General features: G+C 43.9%; 1 protein-coding gene across 1 annotated transcript in view; it reads right to left on the bottom strand.

Moving 5' to 3' along the window:
- Positions 1–881: 881 nt before the first annotated feature.
- The window catches only part of cacna1aa (calcium channel, voltage-dependent, P/Q type, alpha 1A subunit, a), a gene marked incomplete at its 3' end in the record, with an annotated part of 48354 nt that continues 28758 nt past the window's right edge, over positions 882–20477 (bottom strand). The window contains exons 9-35 of the mRNA XM_008295460.1: positions 20405–20449; positions 20233–20316; positions 18854–19060; positions 17869–17981; positions 17622–17734; positions 17406–17537; positions 17111–17183; positions 16762–16879; positions 16417–16484; positions 16163–16269; positions 13852–13902; positions 12950–13088; positions 12068–12693; positions 11621–11970; positions 11378–11513; positions 10742–10871; positions 10263–10322; positions 10017–10123; positions 9472–9480; positions 6110–6118; positions 4440–4539; positions 4126–4286; positions 3891–4031; positions 3600–3801; positions 3343–3507; positions 3020–3130; positions 882–969 (exon numbers count right to left, since the gene is read on the bottom strand). Of these exons, the coding sequence (XP_008293682.1) occupies positions 882–969; positions 3020–3130; positions 3343–3507; positions 3600–3801; positions 3891–4031; positions 4126–4286; positions 4440–4539; positions 6110–6118; positions 9472–9480; positions 10017–10123; positions 10263–10322; positions 10742–10871; positions 11378–11513; positions 11621–11970; positions 12068–12693; positions 12950–13088; positions 13852–13902; positions 16163–16269; positions 16417–16484; positions 16762–16879; positions 17111–17183; positions 17406–17537; positions 17622–17734; positions 17869–17981; positions 18854–19060; positions 20233–20316; positions 20405–20449 (3645 nt within the window). The remainder of the gene's footprint in view (positions 970–3019; positions 3131–3342; positions 3508–3599; positions 3802–3890; positions 4032–4125; positions 4287–4439; positions 4540–6109; positions 6119–9471; positions 9481–10016; positions 10124–10262; positions 10323–10741; positions 10872–11377; positions 11514–11620; positions 11971–12067; positions 12694–12949; positions 13089–13851; positions 13903–16162; positions 16270–16416; positions 16485–16761; positions 16880–17110; positions 17184–17405; positions 17538–17621; positions 17735–17868; positions 17982–18853; positions 19061–20232; positions 20317–20404; positions 20450–20477) is intronic.

Raw genomic sequence — 20477 nt, 5'->3', positions numbered from 1 at the left:
AACTAAACAAATGCCCAGAATCTGCTCAGAGTTCAGAGGGTTTGAATCATGTTTTAACAATGACACTATCCTCCATTATATGCAACACAAAGAGACATGAACGATGCCCTCACACTAATAGACCTGCACACACATCAGCAGTTTCATGGCCATATGTTACCTCATTCTGGTTTTTCATTTTGCCCTGCATACATCTTTCAGGTGATGTAAAACAACATCAGGTGATTGCCGGACAGAAAATGTCACTAAAACTTTAAATGAATGGGTCATTTGTGGAGCAAAAATGAATCGAAATCTGATTGATCTCTAACTATGATGCTAGAATGAACCCATAAATGTCCTTTTTCAGGCATTTGTTGTTGTTTTTTAATTGTTTGTGTACAGTCAGATCTTCATATGACCTTCAAGCCTTCAGCTGTGGTCGCTCACACATGTGCGATGCTGCTGAAGAGCCTCTACCGGCCACCTGAGCTGCAACCTGATAATATGATTGACTACTAGGCTGCTCGGACAAGCCGTGAACCGACTCACCGCAGAGCATCAGCATGCTTCCTGCCTTCCTGTCAGTGGCTCAGTGCTGGCTAGCTGGATCCCCATCCCACCAACTGGGACAATTATATAAGACTTTCAAGAGATGCTCATGCATGACTGAGCAAAGCTCGACTCAACAGTGGCCTCTAACTCATGCTCTCCCTTCGCTGCTCGTCTTGCCCGCTGTATGTTTTTTAGACAGCGTGGCAGACGCGGGAATCCACAGACACATGCCGGAGCTCACCTAACAAATACCTCAGCTCAACTAAACATCGCTAATTCAACATCAAGTCCGTCTGTGTACAGTTTCGACTGTCAAACATGCACAACGACACATAAAATCCTGCTACTTACCCCAAGCTCGGTAACCAGGATGTCAGTGATGCTGCCCAGAACTGTCACACAGTCAAAAATATTCCAGGCATCTTTGAAATAATTCTGTGATCAGGACAAGAGAAAGAGAGAGACAGGACAGGGACAGAGAAGAAGCAGAAAAAAAGGGAACGTATGAGGTGACAGAGGAACATGGATGTGGCAGGGAAGAGATAAATATGAACATAGAAACGGGGCGACGTCAGGAGACGGAGACCACGTTGAAAGGAAAATGTCAAAATCGAAACGCATAAAAAGAGGTTAAAAGAGATTGAAAGGTAAGGAATTAAAAAAAAAAAAAAAAAGACAGAGAATGTGCGTCAGACAAGACAGAGAAGGAGAAGAAGAAAGTGGGAAAAAAAAAGAGAGAGACATGTCAGTGTCGGACGGGAACAGGAAAGAAATTAGATGAGACAAATGGACCATCAGTGACGGCATGCTGGATGGATGCCAGCAGACAGGCTCGGGACAAATTGTACCGCATCAGAAGACTACAGCAGCTATCAAACATCACGTACTGTATATTACTGTATAGCACCGACCAACACAATGTCACGGCTTCAGTTTGAACAACTTGCACAAACCAGTAACACGGCTCTGTCCCATATCTAATTACCCCCCACACACACATACATGGAATTACATAGTAGAACACAGCTTAGCAAATAGAAGATGGTGGGCTCTTCCTCTTTTGCTTTCCTACATATTGCCTGTAGCCAAACTGTGCATTAGATCGGCGAAGGGACGTGGAGAGAGCAAGGGAGGCGGCTATTAAAATAAACCACCTTGACGCACACATCTCTTCTGTTTGTGACATGCACGCTGAGTTTGTCCAAGCAAGCTCTCCAAGATTCAAATCCGCTCGTCCTTAATCACCACCCGCTCCGTAATCTCCGCTTCTCTTTCTTACCGCCTATATGTCATTCACTCTCATTCTTCTAATTACTGTATTACCCTTATCTCCTCCCAGCATTCATCCCTAAACCATCTCCTATATCCATTTTTTTTTTCTCCTTCCTCGTCCACCTCCTCTGCAGCTCTAATGACTGCACATTTTACTGCTGATTTCTGGCAGTTTTCTTTGCTTTTTTTTTTGGTTTTGTTTTACCTGAAAGCAGCTCATTAGTTCCCCCCTCCCCCCCTCAAGTTTCTCATTAAATATGTAAACCATAACGCACGACAGGCAAAGTGTGACAATGTGACGAGGCTGCAGCAAAGACCTTCATGACGTGAAACAGAGCAGCGTTTGCTGAATCCACTTTGCGTCTTTCAGCACATTATTTTGGTCATGAGTCATGCAGGCGTATTCAGTCTTCCTGTACTTCTTCTCAAGACTATTGCAATTATGCAGAAACGGCTTTCCGAAGATATAAGACAAGGCAGAGTGGAGCGCATCTACAAAGAACTTTAGGTGAGTAATTGTCTTTTTTTAATCCTAATAAAACGTTTCCGGAGTGTTTGTTTGCATTTGAATGGATTTCTGCAGTGTCACTGTTGTGTACCGGACTATAAGCCGCTACTTCTTTTTCACACACTTTGAACACTGCGGCTTAAACAATGACGCGGCTAATTTATAGATTTTTACGATTTTTGCAAATTTGCCTCGAGACCAAAGTGACATTGAGAGCGACAACGACAGAGAGAGACTGAGGAAGTGATTCTGAGGCTGTTCAACTCCTGAAGACACTGAAGAAGACGACTTTAGTGGTTTTAGTGCAGGAGGAAGATGAAGATAGCGATCAATGACTTTTCCTGGTAGGCTGCTGTAGTTTTTATTTTCTTAACCAGCCGTGTTACAGGAACTGTTTGGAAAAAAAGCATCTACGTATTTGTTTATGTTACCGGTTTGCATTTAATTAAAAGTTTAAAACATCTTTCTGTGCAAATATCTCGTGTTACAACGTGGACACCTGCAGCTTAGAGACGAGTGCGGCCTGTATATGTACAGAACTGGTTTTCTTTTAAAAGCTAGTGGGTGCGGCTTATATTCAGGTGCGCTTAATAGTCTAAAAATTACGGTACTTCCTGGCGATCCTTATTAATCTAATACCGTGTCATAATAATTTATAGAAACTATCTCCGTGATTCTGCATCCTCAACACACACATGCACTCACCAGAGCTCCAAATGCGATGATCTTGAGTACACACTCCATGGAGAAGAGGGAGGTAAACACTATGTTCAGGTTGGCTAACACGTCTTCATAGGTATTAGAAGCTCCGTCATACTGCAAACGAGACACACGCAGCAAATAACGCAGGTAACATGAGTTCATGTGAGCACACATGCAGACACACACAGAAAAAAGACGTGTAAAGACACATAAAGAGATTCAGCTCATCCAGTTGAGCGTCGTCCAAACAGCAAACACTCAGATGTCAACTTCAGCAACTTGGTGCTCACTAGTACATGTTGTTTCTGTCAGTGTTGGTATCTTACCTTCATCATCAGCACAACTGTGTTGAGTGCGATCATCGCCATGATAGTGTACTCAAACGGCGGCGACACCACAAACTCCCACATTCGATACTGAAAGCTCAGCTTGTTCTGAGGCATGTGACGCGTCAGAGGCCTTGCGTTGATGGCAAAGTCTATACAGGCTCTCTGTCAAAAAAAAACATAAAATAACATGTTTCTTTCCTCTCATCATGCCTCCTCCCAGTGCATTCACTTCCCCTTCCTTAATCCGTCCTCACCTCGTTCTTTTCTAAACTGTAATCTTCCATCATCTTGTCCCCTTGTTCCTGGAAGGTGATGATAATAAGAGCTACGAAGATGTTGACGAAGAAGAAGGGGAAGACCACGAAGTACACCACGTAAAAGATGGACATTTCCATCCGGTACCCTGGGCTCGGGCCCTGATTCTCATAGGTCGCATCCACTGAATGTTTCAGCACCCTGCGGGGACACGTTTAGGGTTAGAGGCTTGTCGGGAAGCGCGTGGTTTTTAAAAAAAAATGTACCCGCACATGTTCATGCAAACTCACTGCGGCCACCCCTCTCCGGTAGACACAGTGAAGAGGGTGAGAAGGGCCCAAGCCACATTGTCGTAGTGGAAATCGTACTTCTTCCACTCCCGCTTCTGCGCCTTCACTTCGTTTTCGCGTTCATACACCAAATATTCGCCTCTGAAATATACAAAACCACGTCATCAGCACAATGAAAGCGAAAGGGTTGAGGGGGGGGTTTGGTCTCACATTTGTGCGTAAAGCATCTCCTGACCTGCAGTCACGCTCAAACTCTTTGGACTCATCGGTACAGTAAAAGAATCGGCCCTTGAAGAGCTGCACCGCCACCACAGCAAAGATGAACATGAAGAGTAAGTAGACGATCAGGATGTTGAGCACATTCTTCAGAGAGTTCACCACGCAGTCAAACACAGCCTGAGGAGAGAGGAAGGCAACGGCACAGGGAGAGCTTTTGGTTACCGTGTGGAGAAAAAAAAAAACAAAAGACATTGGATTGAAATCGATGTTTGAATGTGTGTATTCTGGTCTGAAGTTTGGGCACCGCAGGAAACGTTTGCGTCAACACACCTTGAGTTTGGGAAGACGTTTGATAGTCTTCAGAGGTCGCAACACTCTCAGTACCCTCAGAGACTTGATGGTGCTGATGTCTTTTCCTTTACTGCTCCCCCTACATGCACGCACACCGCAACGCAGACACACACACAGAAGAGCGCACACACACACAGATTAGAGGAGTCAGCCGGCTCAGACGTAACACGACGGCTTCGGTCCTCTCGATTCCAAAATGGCAAAGTGGGCGGCCATTTCTTGATGTGCGTCCGAGTTAACTCAAAAAGAGTAACTGCGTGTGGGTTAAATACATAGCAACACATGCAGCGTTGCTATCATATTACGCCTTAGCCTCTTGCCTAAGTGTGAGGTTAGCATTTGAGCTACATGCTAGAGTTAGGTGGTATTTTACGACTACGGTACATGCTATGGGGACGACTGATATCATTCCTGTCTGAATGCTATCCGGGAGCTACACTCGTTTATTACTTTGCAACGTATTTCAATGCTTTACAAGGATGGCTTAAGCCTCGGCTTGCACATGCCCAGCTAATGGTGAAGTATAATCATGCTGCATTGAAACCTTGCTTTCCATGCTGCAATATTTCTACTTTGAAGCAGCAGGTTGAGTGACGGACAACTCTATTCTATATAGAGACATTTGCAGAGAGAGTTTAGTCGTAGTCGTAAAGCGAAGCAAAGTAAACTCCTGCTCCACATTATCAAAAGTTTAAGAAAAGGTAAAACAACTCCACAATCTTCAAACATTTTGGTGGCGTCAATGTGTTCCAACAGCGGTTAAAAACTTAAAACGAAGCGCCAAACTCTCTCTTTTGATGACTCGACCGGTTCGTTTCTATAAGACTACAACCTGGATCAGCTGGTTTCACAGCATTGTTCAAACAGCATGGAAGCTTGTCTTGTGGGGCTTTTTGGCCAAGACAAGGACACTTTAGCGAGCATTTCTTTGATGAAATGCGAAGCCAAACCTCTTTCTTTTGTAGCACTTTGGCAATTTCTAGGTTCATGTGTGAGGGGAGAAGTCAAAAAGAAGTTGCATTTACAACTAAACTGCCTAAAGAGAGTGTAAAGATTTAACTGAGCCTAAAAAAAAAGGGGCCACTCTCAGCACCATAGAAAACTTCACTGCTCTAAATACCTTTTTTAAATTAAATCCTCCCAGTGTAAAGATCATGGTGAAGAAATTAAGTTCAAAGGTCATTAAAGTGGTCCTGAGGGGGGACAGCATCTGTGTGCACAGCTGCATGTGTCATCCAGCTGTTGGGCCAGATGGCAGACTGCTGCTGGTTTTGTGAGTATGTGTGACTTTGTGTGTGCACTCACAAATATGCTTTTTTTATTGGCGACATCTTCACCAGTGATTGTTTGAGAATAACTTTCCTAATGGAGCCTTTTTCTGATGTAGTTTCTATCCTTCATCATATTTTCTGTGATAAACCTGCAAGTCTAATTTCCCAGATGCAGGTTAATGCGAGGTTTAAGTTGAGTCAGAGCTGTTCCATGGTGAACAATGGATAAAAAAGGGGGACGAACAGACGAGTACACGTTTCAGCTGTGACGTAGGGATGGATGGAAATGAGAGAGAGCCAGTGTGGTCAGAGGAACAGACACCGAGAGTGCAAGAGAGGAGAGAAAAAAGGAGGAGGAACAAAGAAAGAGAACTTTACCCGCCGCCGCTGTTGGTGGTTCCAAACGAAGAAGAAGAGATGAGTAAAGGGTGAGAGACAGCGAGACAAAAAGGGAGAGAGGAGACACAAAAAAAACAAAAAAAAAACCAGACCCGGGGTGGGAGAAGGAAACAGAATGGGACACAGAGAAAGCAGGAGGGGGTTTTTGAGGGAAAAAAACATCCACATGAGAGACAGAGAGAGAGAAAAAAGAGAACACAAGGCCTGCTTTTTGTTAGATCAACCCTCTACAAATAACACATGCACCTCGACATGCACACTCACAGTTTAGACAAATCACAGCATCAAACTACTGCTGACAACAACACACTGGTTACAGATCTACATGTTGTTGGTACACCTTTAACTTTTGAGATTATCGCTACCTTTAAAGGGTAAACTGTGAGGTGGAACTGCACGAGTAAGTAACAAATCGCTGTGAGGGTTGATAGAAAGTCATTTTGCACACATGTTTGCCGGTATAACGGGCGTCCCAGAATGTCAAGGCATCCCTTTAAGCTAACCGAACTTGATTAGTCATCACCGCTGGACATGAATCTGCAAGCCCGACTGCAGAAATATGCACGGACAGCGGTAAAAGTGGTCCAAGACACGGCAGCCCTCAGACCAGACTAATTGGATTAAAGGAGCGATAAACATCTCCAATGAGACCACTGATCCTTTCTGGAGTACTGTTTGATTTCCACCAATTGAATTAAGCCCCTATCTCGATGTGTACGAGTCTGTTCTGACTGGTTCAGATCGCCGCCGTAGTTAAATCAGACTTCATTGCTTAAATTGGTTATTATTTGTTTGCGATTAAATATTCCTTTTTTTTTTTTTTTAAATACTGAATGACTGCACATGCTTCCATTCATAATTCACATTTCTGTGGGAATTACTGGAGAGAAGAAGTAGCGCAGACTTACAAAGTTGACCCACATGTAACACAGAGACGTTAGAGGACACAGAGATAAGGACAGATGCACACATATATACACACATATATATACAGAAACATGGACAGATTCAACTAAAATAAGGGGGAAGAGTGTTAGTGAAACACATATAAGGATGATTCAGAGAGAATGACTGGAGCAAAAGCCAGTCTTAAAAATGGAGCACCACCACGAGAACCCTGGAGCACCTGCCGTTTACTCAACTGGTCTAGAATCAGGAAAAATATCAACAATACCGAGGCGTAGCAGGGGTTTGGTTTGTGGAAATTCAGTGTACTCTTTGCGTAAATTTGACGGTAAAATGGTTTAAACGTTCTTCTCTTCTGAGGTGACGTTTTTCACTAAATCACCAAATCATCCGTCGATAATTAGCCTCCACCCAATGCAGCAGTGCAAAATAAACAAAATAAGAAATGTCCAACCACAAAGCACAACATTAGAAGAATTCTTCCAATTTAAAAAAAAAATAAATAAAAAAATAAAATCCTTGAATGCATTGATTCACAAGCTAATGATAGATATCAGGTTGTGCAGTGGCGGATTTTTTCCTTCAAGGTAATGGATACTGCTGCCCATAGACGTGTGTGTGGCTGGTAACCACAAATATCTGGTGTGGAGACTTCAACAGTCCACAGTTACTCTATTTCCTCTGGATCTTTCATTAGTGGGACCTTATCTTCTACATATTTAGTGAAAAAACTTGAGGCCAGAATGATGAAGTTTGGGGGATTTTGAACGATGAAGGCTTGGACAAAAAGCAAAGGGTAGAGAGATTTGTAATTATATACATGAGAGTATTTAGTTTAAGACTTCTTTGGCTATAATTAAGAAGTGTGGGCTTGAAAAATGACCAATCAACACCTCCAGAACCGTTATAGGAGCTCTGAAGGGACAGTTAGAGGATACCATGCTGGGAATAAATGCAAAGTGGTGGGGTTTGCTTTGGTTTAAGCTTTACGTTTACTGAAAGTTAGTAAATGGTAGGTCATCCCAAGTATAGTTTATCAAATGCATTCACTTATTTATGCCGTTTCAGACCATCTTCATTGAGGATTTGAAAGATCGTTACGGTTTTCAATTCACTTCTGTTGAAATTAGCAAATAAATTTGGATTAATTCATGTAAACTGATCATTCTAATAAGAAAAAAATCAAACAAGATCCAATACAACAGCCCTGCAATCGTCCTCTTTTGGTAAAGTTTATAAATGTCAAAGAGGTGTTGAAGTTGCATAATTTTAAAGCATGTAGTTGGTATTTGGCTGTGATATGTTGACATTTCTTTAGAAACTGGATTTATCGCAGGGCTACAGCATTGGAAACATTTGATACACATGCGTACAGGTGTTATACTGTCACTGGGGAATTAAATGAACGGGAAAAAAACCCCCATCGTAGCCCACCGACACAAGAGAGGGCTCGGTGCCGTCCGACATGAATGGCAAAAGGAGAAAGCACGCGTCTCATTTCATAAAAGTTCTGAAGCCATGATAATTCACTGAAGCAAGACGGTTAACGTTTACTGTATTCAGTCCTCAATTCATAATTAATGCATTACCTCTCTGTCACGAGGCAACACAAACAACAAGTCTCTGGACTCCAACTATGTGAATCAGCCATCTGAATCTTGGGTAATTACAGAAAACAACAAAAAAATTGCAAATGATAACAGCAACAGAAGACTGAAAATATCCCAATCTTACTTCAGTGGTTCACAGGCTTGTGTGTTACAGCTGTATTCAAACTTATTGCCGATGAATGTTGACATTTACGGAGCACTGGTGTCGTGCTAAGCTCACTCTGTGGCAGATTTGCCTTCGAGGAAATCACAAATGGTCACTTACTTGTTGCGGGATCGACATCACTTGTGAATCCTTTATTTTAAAAAGAAACAACATGAGCCACTGTGCTTGTAGAAATGCTTGCTCTCCATGCGAGCATGCTTCTCGCGTTTGATAAATATACTACGTCAGCCGTCACCTTTCTCCACTCATGTGTAACTTAAACACAAAGCCACAAAAACTACACTTTCTGGGGGCTCGTATCTGCTTTGCTGCTACCAGAAAATACATATATAGATGTTTTAAGAAAAACATCAAATGGAGTCAAGCACTGTGGTTGCAGCATTAGCTTACTGTATGGCTATAAAAAAAAAAAAAGACATGTTTATTGTTGACTGCAGTCAAGAAGATCCAGTTTATTTCATAATCTCCCCAACCATGCAAAAAGCAAAAATCATGCTTTGTACCCAGCATAGTACTCATTACCTCAGCTCTAACTTAGCCCAGTTATACAAACATAACTGCATTTCATCCTTACAGTCATGCAGATCGAGTAGAGTTTAAAGTACCTGCGTTGTCGTGGAGAGGGGTGTGGAGATTTTGGGAAGCAAGCTCATCATGACCTGGCCTGGCTTTGCATGGGGCCTTTAACTCTAGAACGCCCTGGGCACTAAAGGGTTACAGGTGCAAAGGGTGGTCCTCACCTCTCACAGAGAGAAGAAGCGGTGGACAGGAAGAGGATGCCGGGAGACTATTTTTTTAATAACATGTAGGGGGTGTAAGCAGTTGGTGGAGGGACTCAGGAGATAGAGGGGGCTTAGAAATGGAGGGACTGCAGGAGTTAAGGCCAATGTGAGAGCATAAGGAAATGGCCAAATGTAGAAAACTGGCCATTTGTTCTGTAAGCTCAGGTTAAAGAAAAGAAAGTTTCATGGAGGAGGAAGACAGGAGAGAAGAGAATGAGATAAAATGAAAGGACAGAGATCAAGGGAGAGAGAGAGAGGGAAAAGAAAAAGCCAAAAATGAGCCATGGGTGAGTAGAGAAGAAGGAGGCTGTACTCCGAGGCACCAGAGAGGCAGTAGACAGCCAGGAGAGGAGGAGGAGGAGGATGTGTGAGGACAGAGAGGAGAGCAAAGAGGAGGTGGGGGAGGCAGGAGGGAGACTTACGTGAAGGCGAAGGCCACCAGAGCACCACTAACCACTATAAAGTCAAGGATGTTCCACAAGTCCCGGAAATAAGAGCCCTGGTGCAAGACCAACCCCAGATCCACCATCTGGAAGAGAGACGGGAGACGTGGCTGAAAAAACCAGGCACGCGATTACAAGAAGAAGCGCTAATGTTTGATCCTCGTTCGGCGTTGGGGGGCTGTCAATGCTTCGGGGGTCGGCTCTCGGTTCCCGGCGTTGCTTTACCTTTATCAGCATCTCAAACGTGAAAACTCCTGTGAAGACATAGTCGAAATAGCGGAGAACCTGCGGAAAGAAGAAAAGGTGGAATGATCTGATGCTGCACCCAGGAAGTAGAAGCCGATTGATTTATCTACCAACGAAAAACGGAGTCTTCTAATTGTTTTGTATTATTTGATATTATAGTTTTATTCTTGTTGGAGGCAGTGCTTTCCAGAACTATAAAAATGCTTCACAGGAAGAATTTATGTCACACCAGACAAAAAAACAAACAAACTGTTATTGATGATAAACACAACTATTCCTCCTAAAGGCTCGATTTATATGTTTTACTTTATTTATTTCCTAGTCCGCCCTCACACACGTAGAGCACTGTAGTGATGCTACCAAGGCACAAACAACCGGCACACTGAATAAGAGCAGTAAACATCACGCCCACGTCATATTTTAGGCATCGACACACGAATGCGTATCGACTTTCTTACGTTGTTTCGAGGGGATTCAGGCCAGACGGGGTCTTCAGCTGCCAGGGCGATGCTGCTCATGGCAATAACTAGCAGGATGCACATCTCGAAATAACGCAGGGTGCAGATGTAGTGACAGGCTCGCCGAAACCTGGAGCAGACAGAGATGTTTGGTTTTTTGTTGTATTAGTGCTATTAGATTGTATCTGCACGTAGAATCCAAACCGTAGTAGAGGCTAAACACACTTACAGAGACTTTACACCCGTTAATGTGCTAAAACTAAGCTTCCTCTTTCACAAATCCGAGGATTATTCAACTTTTTCCACTAGAACCCAGCTGAGTTATTTCAGAAACACGGCGTCCTGTTAACAGGTCACTGCAGAGCCACATGGAGACCAAATAGGTAGCTTAGATTTGAGATTAAGAAGTTCATCCTTCAAGAACAGCTGAGGTAAAGTAGGTGGTTTATTTTATCAACACATCCATGAGTATACTGTAGTTTACTTTGAGTCTACATGCTGTGTTTGACTGTTGTCCATCCAGAATTTAGCAAAGAATCCAAAGAAAGAGTAACTCAATGATGAGTAAATGCCTCGGTTACGTATTTCGTGTACATATTTGTGTGGGTTAGAGTTTTGTTAAGGTGTGAAACCTACGGGTTGGTGGTGGACAGGATGAACATGGAGCTGAATGGAGGCATGGGCCTTGGTCCTCCTTCACCTCCCTTCTCGTCATCGTCGTCGTCCTTATCCTCCTTGGCTGGCAGAGGCTCTGTGTTGGCATTTTTATTAACTGGTTCACAAAGAGAGGCAGGTGTGAAAATGAAAGTCTGCTGTTGGAGTAAAAAGTTCAAGAAGAGGCTGGACAGTGGGGGATAAACATATTAATTCAGTCCTCACCTTGCAGTATGGCATTGGTGGAAGGAAAAATTGGCATATCCACAGCTGTGTAGTCAGGGTGAGGCAGCCTGATCACACTGTTGGCACGGTGATGTCCGATATTCCCATAGCTGTCCAACGTGACCAGACTTCCATGGGTGCCACTGTTAGCGAGATGGAGGGCGGATCCGAAGCCAGGGGCTACAGTGTGATTGGCGATCGGATTGGGGCGACCATCGCTGGGCGGAGTCGAGCCAGAAACCAGTTTGGTGTTCATGAGGTTGTCCATGTCCTCGCTGTACTGGCTGTTCTGCCTGGAGAGGCTCTTTTGGATGGGACGTGTGGTGGAGAGGTTAGGGACGCTGCAATCCCTAGAAAAAGAAAATGACACAAAGAGAAAACTGTGACAAGAGACTCTTCTGTTGGATCAGAAGACATCATATCTACATCCATGTGTGATGGACGTACTTCCTTCTGTGTTGGCACATCCTCTTCCCTTCGCCCTCGGTTTGATTTCCATGGCGACTCCTTCTTGGCCTCCTCTCGCCGCCATCGCCGGCTCCCTCGTGCTCCCCTCCGTCTCCACCTCCGTCCACCCCTTTGCTCTTATGTCTTCCTGATCTTCCACCTCCTCCTGCGCCATCCTCGCTATCTTCTGTATTCTTTCGATGCGACCTGGGCTTCCTGTGTTCCGACTGTCCTCCCCCTCGACTGCCGCTCCGGGTGTGGTGGTGGCGCCTGGACGGCCTCTCCTCCGAGCCCGGCCCGGGAATCACTGTAGCGTCCAGCCGATGGGAGACTCGGTGGTGCTCGCCCTTGCGGCTCCGCTTGCTCTCCGTGGACTCCCCGCGCTCCATCGGAGGCCTGGACGGTCCCGAACCTCCTCCGCCGCCTCCTCCGACTTGGCCGTGGTGCTCGTGGAGGCGAGTTTGCCTGTTGAGCTCGTCGGCGGGATGGTGCTGGCTCACACAGAGGTCTGAATTGTTGGCAGTGGTCTTGTTGGTGTTGTTGTTGCGGTTCTCGTGGGGGTCCACCACTAAGGGTCGATCCAGGTGGGTCTTCATGTCTGGGCGGATGTGGCGTGCAAAGTTCACCTGTGTGTAGAGGACAGAAAAAAACATACAGAAGGAAGAAATTTTTACCAAAACGGGCAAAATTATTGTAGCAATTGGCAAATTCAAGCTAGTGTATAAAGTACTGTTGGCAAATCTACCACAAATACATCGTTAACTAGACTAGAACACGCCAGAATCATCTCAGCCGTAACTTGTGTACACTGATATCACAAGTCTAGGGGCCTTTGTTTGCCTTGTCCTTTACATTGTTGTGCTCCTCCCTCCCTGTCCTTGCCTTCCAGCGATCGTCGGGGTCCAGCTCATTATAGAGGGCCTCGCGGCTGGACGCCAGAGTCTGCTTCCTCAGCTCCTTGGTGCGCTGTTCCCACACCGACTTATTGACGCCCTTATTGTGGTTCTTCTGCTGCTCCTTACTGCAAAACGAAGCAGGAGAGGAGAGCATTGGCGGCGTTAGGGCCCGCTTCAAGACTCGACGCTGTGTAAATGTATTACACATAAAAAAGACATGAGAATGATGAGGTGAAAACCAACACCAAAAATACGTAAAATAGCCAGGACAGAAAGACACACTGGGGGCCACAAACATCTAGAGGGTCATTTGGCTGGACCTATAGATCAACAGAATAAGGCTCTGGGTGTCTACACGGCTTGCCAAAGCCCAAGGCAGGACAGCCCTACTTTGGTAAACCATGTGGGGACACGACGTGGAGGATAACACTGAGGCGAGGTCAGAATTTGTTGGAATAGTGTAGAATTATGAAGAATCAAAGAAGCCGAAGGCAAGTGAAAATGGAAGTCCCCACTAAAGCTAAATCGAGTGACTGAGCAGTCAGAAATGCACCAAAAACTGCCAGTGACCACCTCCTTCTCTTACCCTCCAGAACTTTAACCAATGATCATCTTTAACTCCCTTTTCTGTCAGGGCCAACAGTCAACCACAGTAAAGCAACAGCCGTACTGCGAGGTGCAGGCAACGGAAAATGTACTCTTAAAAATAAGGCAACACAAAGAACAGCTAAAGAAAGCCAGGAAATGTAAACCATAAGAAAAAAGTTAAGAACAGAAGGGACAAAAGGAAGAGGAGGGTGTTCTTAAAACACAAAAGAAAGCAAGGAATGGTTTGTAAAGTCAAGAAACAGAAGGGATTCAGAAATGAATAAACAAATAAATAAATACCAGTCCAGAAAGGGGTCGGTAGCGTTGTGACACTCACTGTGTACTTTGTTGCTGAGGAGGGAAACAGCTGGTGAGTGAGATGGCACGAAAGAACAGAAGGAGGATTTCATTCCAAAATGGGCTAGCCGTCCACAAGTTTAAAAAAAGTAAATAAATAAATAAAAACAACCAGCCTACTCTGAAAACTACTCAAATAAAAATGGGCTGTAAAAACGCAATTATTAAAACAAGTGGAGTATATTTCTGAAATGCAAAAAAATAATAAAAAAATTTCAGAAATGCTTTTTTTTTTTTTTTTGGCAAAAAGATTCAGCATTTTGGAATGCAACCCTTTACACACAGACGCACACAACACACACACACACTCACCTCTGCAGTTTGTTCTGTCTGAATCTAAAATAGTTGGTTTGCTCTCCTCCTTATTGCAATACCACAAATTCCTTTATTTTAAAACCCCTCATTTACCCTTCCTGATCCTTCTTTTGCATCTTTTATAACATACGTATTTGCCCTTTTCTCACTTCACTGTTCTGTCAAATTTCTCCTCTTTTGCATCTAAAGAGGAAGAACTAAAACACAGTGTTCCCTCTGTTTCAATAATACTTACCAAATAACGGTCCCGTGTGCAGATGAAAACGAGCTTTTGTGCAAATTTGTTGCAACAAAAAACTGTTTTCAATAGTTTCTGAGCTTTCACAAAGTAATTTTCTGTTTGATACCGTGCGTGCTAACACTGTAGGGCTCAGCAACGCTAAAGGGAGAAGCTAGTTAAGCATAATAGTCAAAACCAATGTGCTAAATTCGTCCTGTGTTTCTGCCCTCCACGCTTAAGGGAGGGGGGCACTTTAATTCTGACAGTTGGACTTATGCAGCCTCACAGCTATCTTCGCTGGGTTTTATGTTGCTGGGTTTCATGGCAGCCTCCTTCCTGAGTCTACCATACAATATCTTCTTAAGAGATTCTTCATGCACCACTGATGGCCCCGAGTTTAAAATCCCTGCTTGGTAAAACAAAGACTATCCTCACTGGAATCACAATGTCTTTCCTTTTCTTACACTACAGAAATGAGAGATTTGGACTGATACAGTGGGATGTAATACACACTGTAGACCTGAACTGAACTAGCATCTCTTAGAAGTACAAACAGTTTAAAGCAGCCTCATAATAAACTATTAAACAACTGCTTTCCTCACTGACAAACATTTCTTTCTCACACACACACAGAGATACACATGCACTGTATTGGAAAAGAAAAAAAACAAAAAAGAAAGATTAAACCTTAACATGAATCCCAGTTAAAATAAGGTTTACTGATGCACGTACACGAATGCTCACAGCACAGTGAAATACAGCACAAACGGCAACGGGAAACAGTGCGATACACGACATTATGAACACGTAACGAGTGTGTAATTTAACTCTTGGACGTGTTTGTGTGCGACGCTGGAGTGTTTGAGTGGGAAGGTCACGACTGCATGTACCCGTTATGTGTGCGGTATTTATGAGCAGAAATGGTTCCCCCCCTGTTGTGCAGACACATATTGTTGTGTGTGTGTGTGTGTGTGAGAGTGTGTGAACTTTACCAGCGGTGAAAGGAAAGACCCCTGTGTATACAGAGAAAAGAGATCAAAGACTCCCCTGACCAGTGGAGAGCTGGCCCAGATCAATGTGTGTCTGTGCTTTACTATGCACAAAAGAGTGTGACAACAAAAAAAGAGAAAGAGAAGCAAAGGGGGGTCCGAGAGGACGGAGAAGCAAGTATATGTCTCAGTTTAGCACTGAATTTGCTTTTAACAGACAAATAAAGGCGCGTTTGACGAGACAATTACCAAAAAAAACACATTTTCTTTTCAATTTAAACAAATGAACAAAAAAACCCCACTTTGTACGAATGTGATGTATTCAGCAATTAGCCTCTGTGACGACCTTTTGTAGTTTTTAAATGTATGTGCGATTCTCAATTAAAAAAAAAAAAAAAGATTTAGGTCAGTATTTTGTTACAAGAAGTGCATCTATGAAGCGCCACGTGATGTAAGAAAAAAAAAAAAACTCTTCACCAGCATCACTACTGTCAGATGAAATTATCTGGTAAAAGTACCAAGTCGACTAGAGGACAAGGGTAGTTAGCATTTTCTCTCACTCCTTCTACACTGTGCTCTCTTCCAAGGTGATGAATCCTGCGTAAGAGCTTGGCTCCTCGACGCAGAGGGACTTTCTTTAAAGATGTGTGCGTCATAAAATTCCTGCCGTAGTCCAAAAAAGAAATATAAATAAAAAAAAACCCCAACAGCAACAGAGACAGGAACTCACGCTGCAATGGAGAGATTGGCAGCAGACAGCGGGCTGACTTCAGCCACTTCCTTGGCTTTCTGCAGAGCGATCTTCTGACTGGCAGCCTCCTCTTCCTCCTGCTCATCCTGCAGAGAGGAAGTGGGAGAGAAATCAAGAGATGAATGAATTGAAGGAATAATGCAAATGAGGCAAACGGACGCGGTTCATCGACTTGAGGGAGCTAAACGGGGAAACGGTGGCGAGGTGCTGAGCAGAACCGGACTGTGCCGTACCTTGGTCAGTTCCTGTGCGTTGGCCAGATTGTCCACAGCGATGGCCAAGAACACATTCAGCAGAGTGTCTGGACACGGAGTTAAAAGCCATCCGGCACAGAGGAGATTGCTTGTACACGAGTATACAGCGTGCACATAAAGGGAACTGGCTAAAGCACTTAGTACGTAATTCACAGTGAGTTAATAGGCTGGATCGCACCAGAACCAAGAAGGTGAGAGCTAGCATTCATGCTACAGTAACATCCCTGACACCAGTGACACATAAAATAAATACATGTGTGGTTGACTGTGTGAGCATTTAGCTGTTGTCGTGTGTTTTGTGTGCACGTCTCTGTCAAGGGATACAGTTGCCAAAAAGCGTGAGGACGATGAAGAAGACAGAGAAGGCCATGCCCTTGTTGACTCCGCCCTGAGACTTGATGCCATCGTACATCACCATGTTCCAGTCCTCGCCGGTCAGGATCTGTTGACGAGACGACATTTAGAGAAACACCTGGACACGTTCTAGCTAAATCACGGCCCCGGCTAATGACATTTAAGAATTCAAACGTAGCATTCTACATTTTATATCACTTCCTCATGTATAAATCCTGCTTAATCCTTTAATCGTTTAGTCCTAAATCCAGCCCTGGTCCTCTCCGGCTTCCTCCCCTCCCCTCTCTCTCTCTTCCCTTTCACAGTCTCCTCTGCTCACCTGGAACACTGTCATTATTGCTGCGGGGAAGGTATCGAAGTTGGTCGGAGGGGTGCCATTTTCAAAATTAAACCTAGCAGAGAGACACAGAAAGGGAAACGTGTGAGAGAAAACACACACGGCAAAGGTAGAGAGGCAGGAAGAGTCAGAGAAATTAGTAAGAATCAGACACAACAAACTTCTGCCTCAGAAATGAGTCAGGCAACCTGGCAGTGAACACAAACCAATCTCTTAGTAGGAAATTAAACGAAGCCTATTAAAAAGAGACGGAGAAAAAGGGAGGAGCAGCACTGACTGTCCTCCGAAGAGCTGCATGCCCAGCAGGGCGAAGACAACTATGAAGAGGAAGAGCAGGAAGAGCAAGCTGATGATGGACTTCATGGAGTTGAGCAGAGAGACGACGAGGTTACGCAAAGATGCCCAGTACCTGACGAGCAGAGAGGGGGGATTTAGTTTGGGTTTACGTGACCGTTTTAATGTGTTTAATTTGGCGTTACTGCGACTGACTCACTTGGTGACTTTGAAGATCCTCAATAACCTGAGAGCTCGAAGCACACTGATGCCGAATGACGTGCCCGGCTGGATGATGGACCACAGCACTTCAAATATACTCCCACATATCACCTGAAACAAACACATGCAAGCATGGTGAGCAAATAATACATCCGTGTGTAATGAGTGTCAACGTATACGGGTGTGTGTTTGCTTTGTTTCCTTTGTTTACGTGGGTTGTGTACCCAGAGTGCGGCGGGACTCACAATGCAGTCGAAGCAGTTGAAGGAGGAGTTGAGGTAGGCCTGCTTGCCCAGGCCATACATCTTTATCATCATCTCTGACAAGAATATCCCCAGGAAGATGAATTCAGCAAAATCTACGCGGAGGGAAGAAGACAAGAAGAAGAGGAGGGAGGGAGGATGTCAAAAGTGAGGCAGAGGCCATCCGTCGCCGTGTCCTTCAACACGGATCTGCAATTTATCTGTTTTTCCATCTATACATGCCTGCAAGGGAGGGTAGGTCGATTTATGTGTTTATTTGAATATAAATACGAAATAAAAATGCTATTTTGTAATTTGTGTGTCAAAATACATTAAAGTTGTTCATTTCTTGCATCATAAAGCAGCAAAGCTCAGCGTCTCACTGCATTTTGAATTTTTTTTTATCTTGGGTTTCACCATTTGGGTAAAACAGGATTTCTATCTCAGCTCTGTGACATCCAAACACTAACTTTTAATCACCACGTGGTTTATTTTGGAATGCAAATCAAATTAATTTGTTTTTTGGGTGAATGAGCGAATAAGAAAAATATTGTGCATTTTTTATTTCACTTTTTTTTTGCCATCCACTGACCTAAAGCCTTCTATATTTTTTTTTTTAAATATTAAAATACAACAAATTATTTCAATGCATCTTCCGGTTGCTGTATTTCACAAGTGATTTGAATCTCTTTATTTCCACTTTGTCTCTCATTTAGCTCGTTTGATCGAGCATCTGTGCGTCTACATGTGTCACATACTTGTTAAAATGGAAGAAATATGGCAAGAGTCTGTGTGAAAGGAAAACCCTGTGTGTTCGGATGTGCTTGTGTTAAACGGTTGGGTCAGCTCTTTCAAGGATTTAGTCACATTACTGGAGAATTTGCTCACCCACTCCCTTCCAGTAATCTGCAATGACAGTATTTGTGCATTTGTGGAGAAAATCTGTGCACGCTTGCACTAAGTATGCATGTATCCTCCTCCTACTCACATAGAAAATCTGAAAGTGGTTCAGGCTGGTCGTAGTGCACTACAGCCACACACAGCGTGTTGAGGCCCACCAGGCACAGCACGGTCCAGTAGAAGGCCTGCGACTTAACGACGTGTCGGATAAGGAAGCGTAATCTTCGCTCCCGCCGCTTGAAAGTTGAGCCTTCGAGTTTGGAGCTCTTCAAGCTGGCGCGAGCAAACGGTGAACCTGGAAGGGTAATGAAGGCACATTATTCATTTTACGGTGAAATGAACCGTGGTTTCATGGAACGATTGTGCACCGAAAGCAGTTTTAAAACAAGACTACAGGTCACCTATATATTTGCACAGCTGTGATGACTGCTGTTGATGCAGTGACTTTGTAGACTGTATAACAAGAAGACAAGGTTTATTCGTAATTGTTGTGATTCCAAAAGCCGCAGTCGACCTTGCTTTGTGATGTTCCCCCTATAGGTCATGTGCTGGATTGCATCTCGCACATGCATGTTGTTATTTCCTATAAGGAGGTCAATGCTCAAAAGGAATACAGGGCATAAGATGTGAATGCATAGTAAAAAAAAAAAAAGACTCCACTGAGCTCGACTTGTGCATTTGCAAGCACACATAGTGACACGCATCCAATAAATGATGCACAGACAGTGAATTATATAAATACAATGACTTGAGTAAAAGAAAGCTGTAGATCAAAAAAACTCAGATTTTTATTTTATTTTTTTTGTCGTCATCTCGTTCTGATGTTTTGCTTGTTGGAACACAACTTATAGCAACAAGCACTTTTCTATATCTGCTTCATTTTAAAGTAAACACTAATGCATAATTCAGTTCTGACTCTTCTGCGCCGTCCCAGTTACATGTTGCGCATGATATCACCGCACAGAACGTTAAAAAAATAAACAAATAAATCATCCGATCTTGTGAGAATCAGAGAGAATCGCTTAAAAAAAAAAAAAAAGAAGAGCGGGGCAGGAGGGGAGCAGCGGGAATGAAATAACAAGGGCAGGCAGGTTGAAGACGGGGAGGAGGAGGGGGAAAGATGAGGGGCTGGAGGACGGGGAAAGTGTAACGTTAGGAGAGAGGTGAGGAGCAGCAGAGAAGACGAGAGCAGAGGAAAGGACGGGAGAGGAGAGCAGAGGAGGGTCAGGTGATGCTGATACGCGAGATAAGATAGCATCTCTATGTACCTGTGGTTTGCCTTTCTGTGTGTGTGTGTGTGTGTGTGTGTGTGTGTGTTTACACAGTCACAATGTGGAGTAAATGTGTAGTAAATGAAGGTTAAGATAAGGGTAGTTAAGGATATATTACGCAAGCAGCAGTCCTGGAAATTAATCTAATGTCCTCTGATGCGTGTGTTTGTGCACGTACGGCGGAAATAGACCTCACCTACTGCCAGGTCTCCCTCCCCTTCCTCTGGGTTGAGAAGCTCAGCTTTGCTCTTGTGGTTCTTGGTGGCTCTCCTACGGGAACCTGCAATTAAAGGAAAACGTCTCTCTCTGTAACACAACAGCACTGATGTGTTACATTTATTACTATGACGTATTTTAAAATCTCATACCATCGTAATCATTTTCATTTTCATCGTCCGCCAAGATGACCTCTTCTGCAAAACACAAACCAAAATGTTAATA

The sequence above is a fragment of the Stegastes partitus genome, unplaced genomic scaffold (genome assembly GCF_000690725.1).
Source record: "Stegastes partitus isolate 25-593 unplaced genomic scaffold, Stegastes_partitus-1.0.2 Scaffold1049, whole genome shotgun sequence".
NCBI lineage: Eukaryota > Metazoa > Chordata > Actinopteri > Pomacentridae > Stegastes > Stegastes partitus.
Note: the sequence above shows the minus strand (reverse complement) of the source record. Positions and strands in the feature narration are given on the sequence as shown.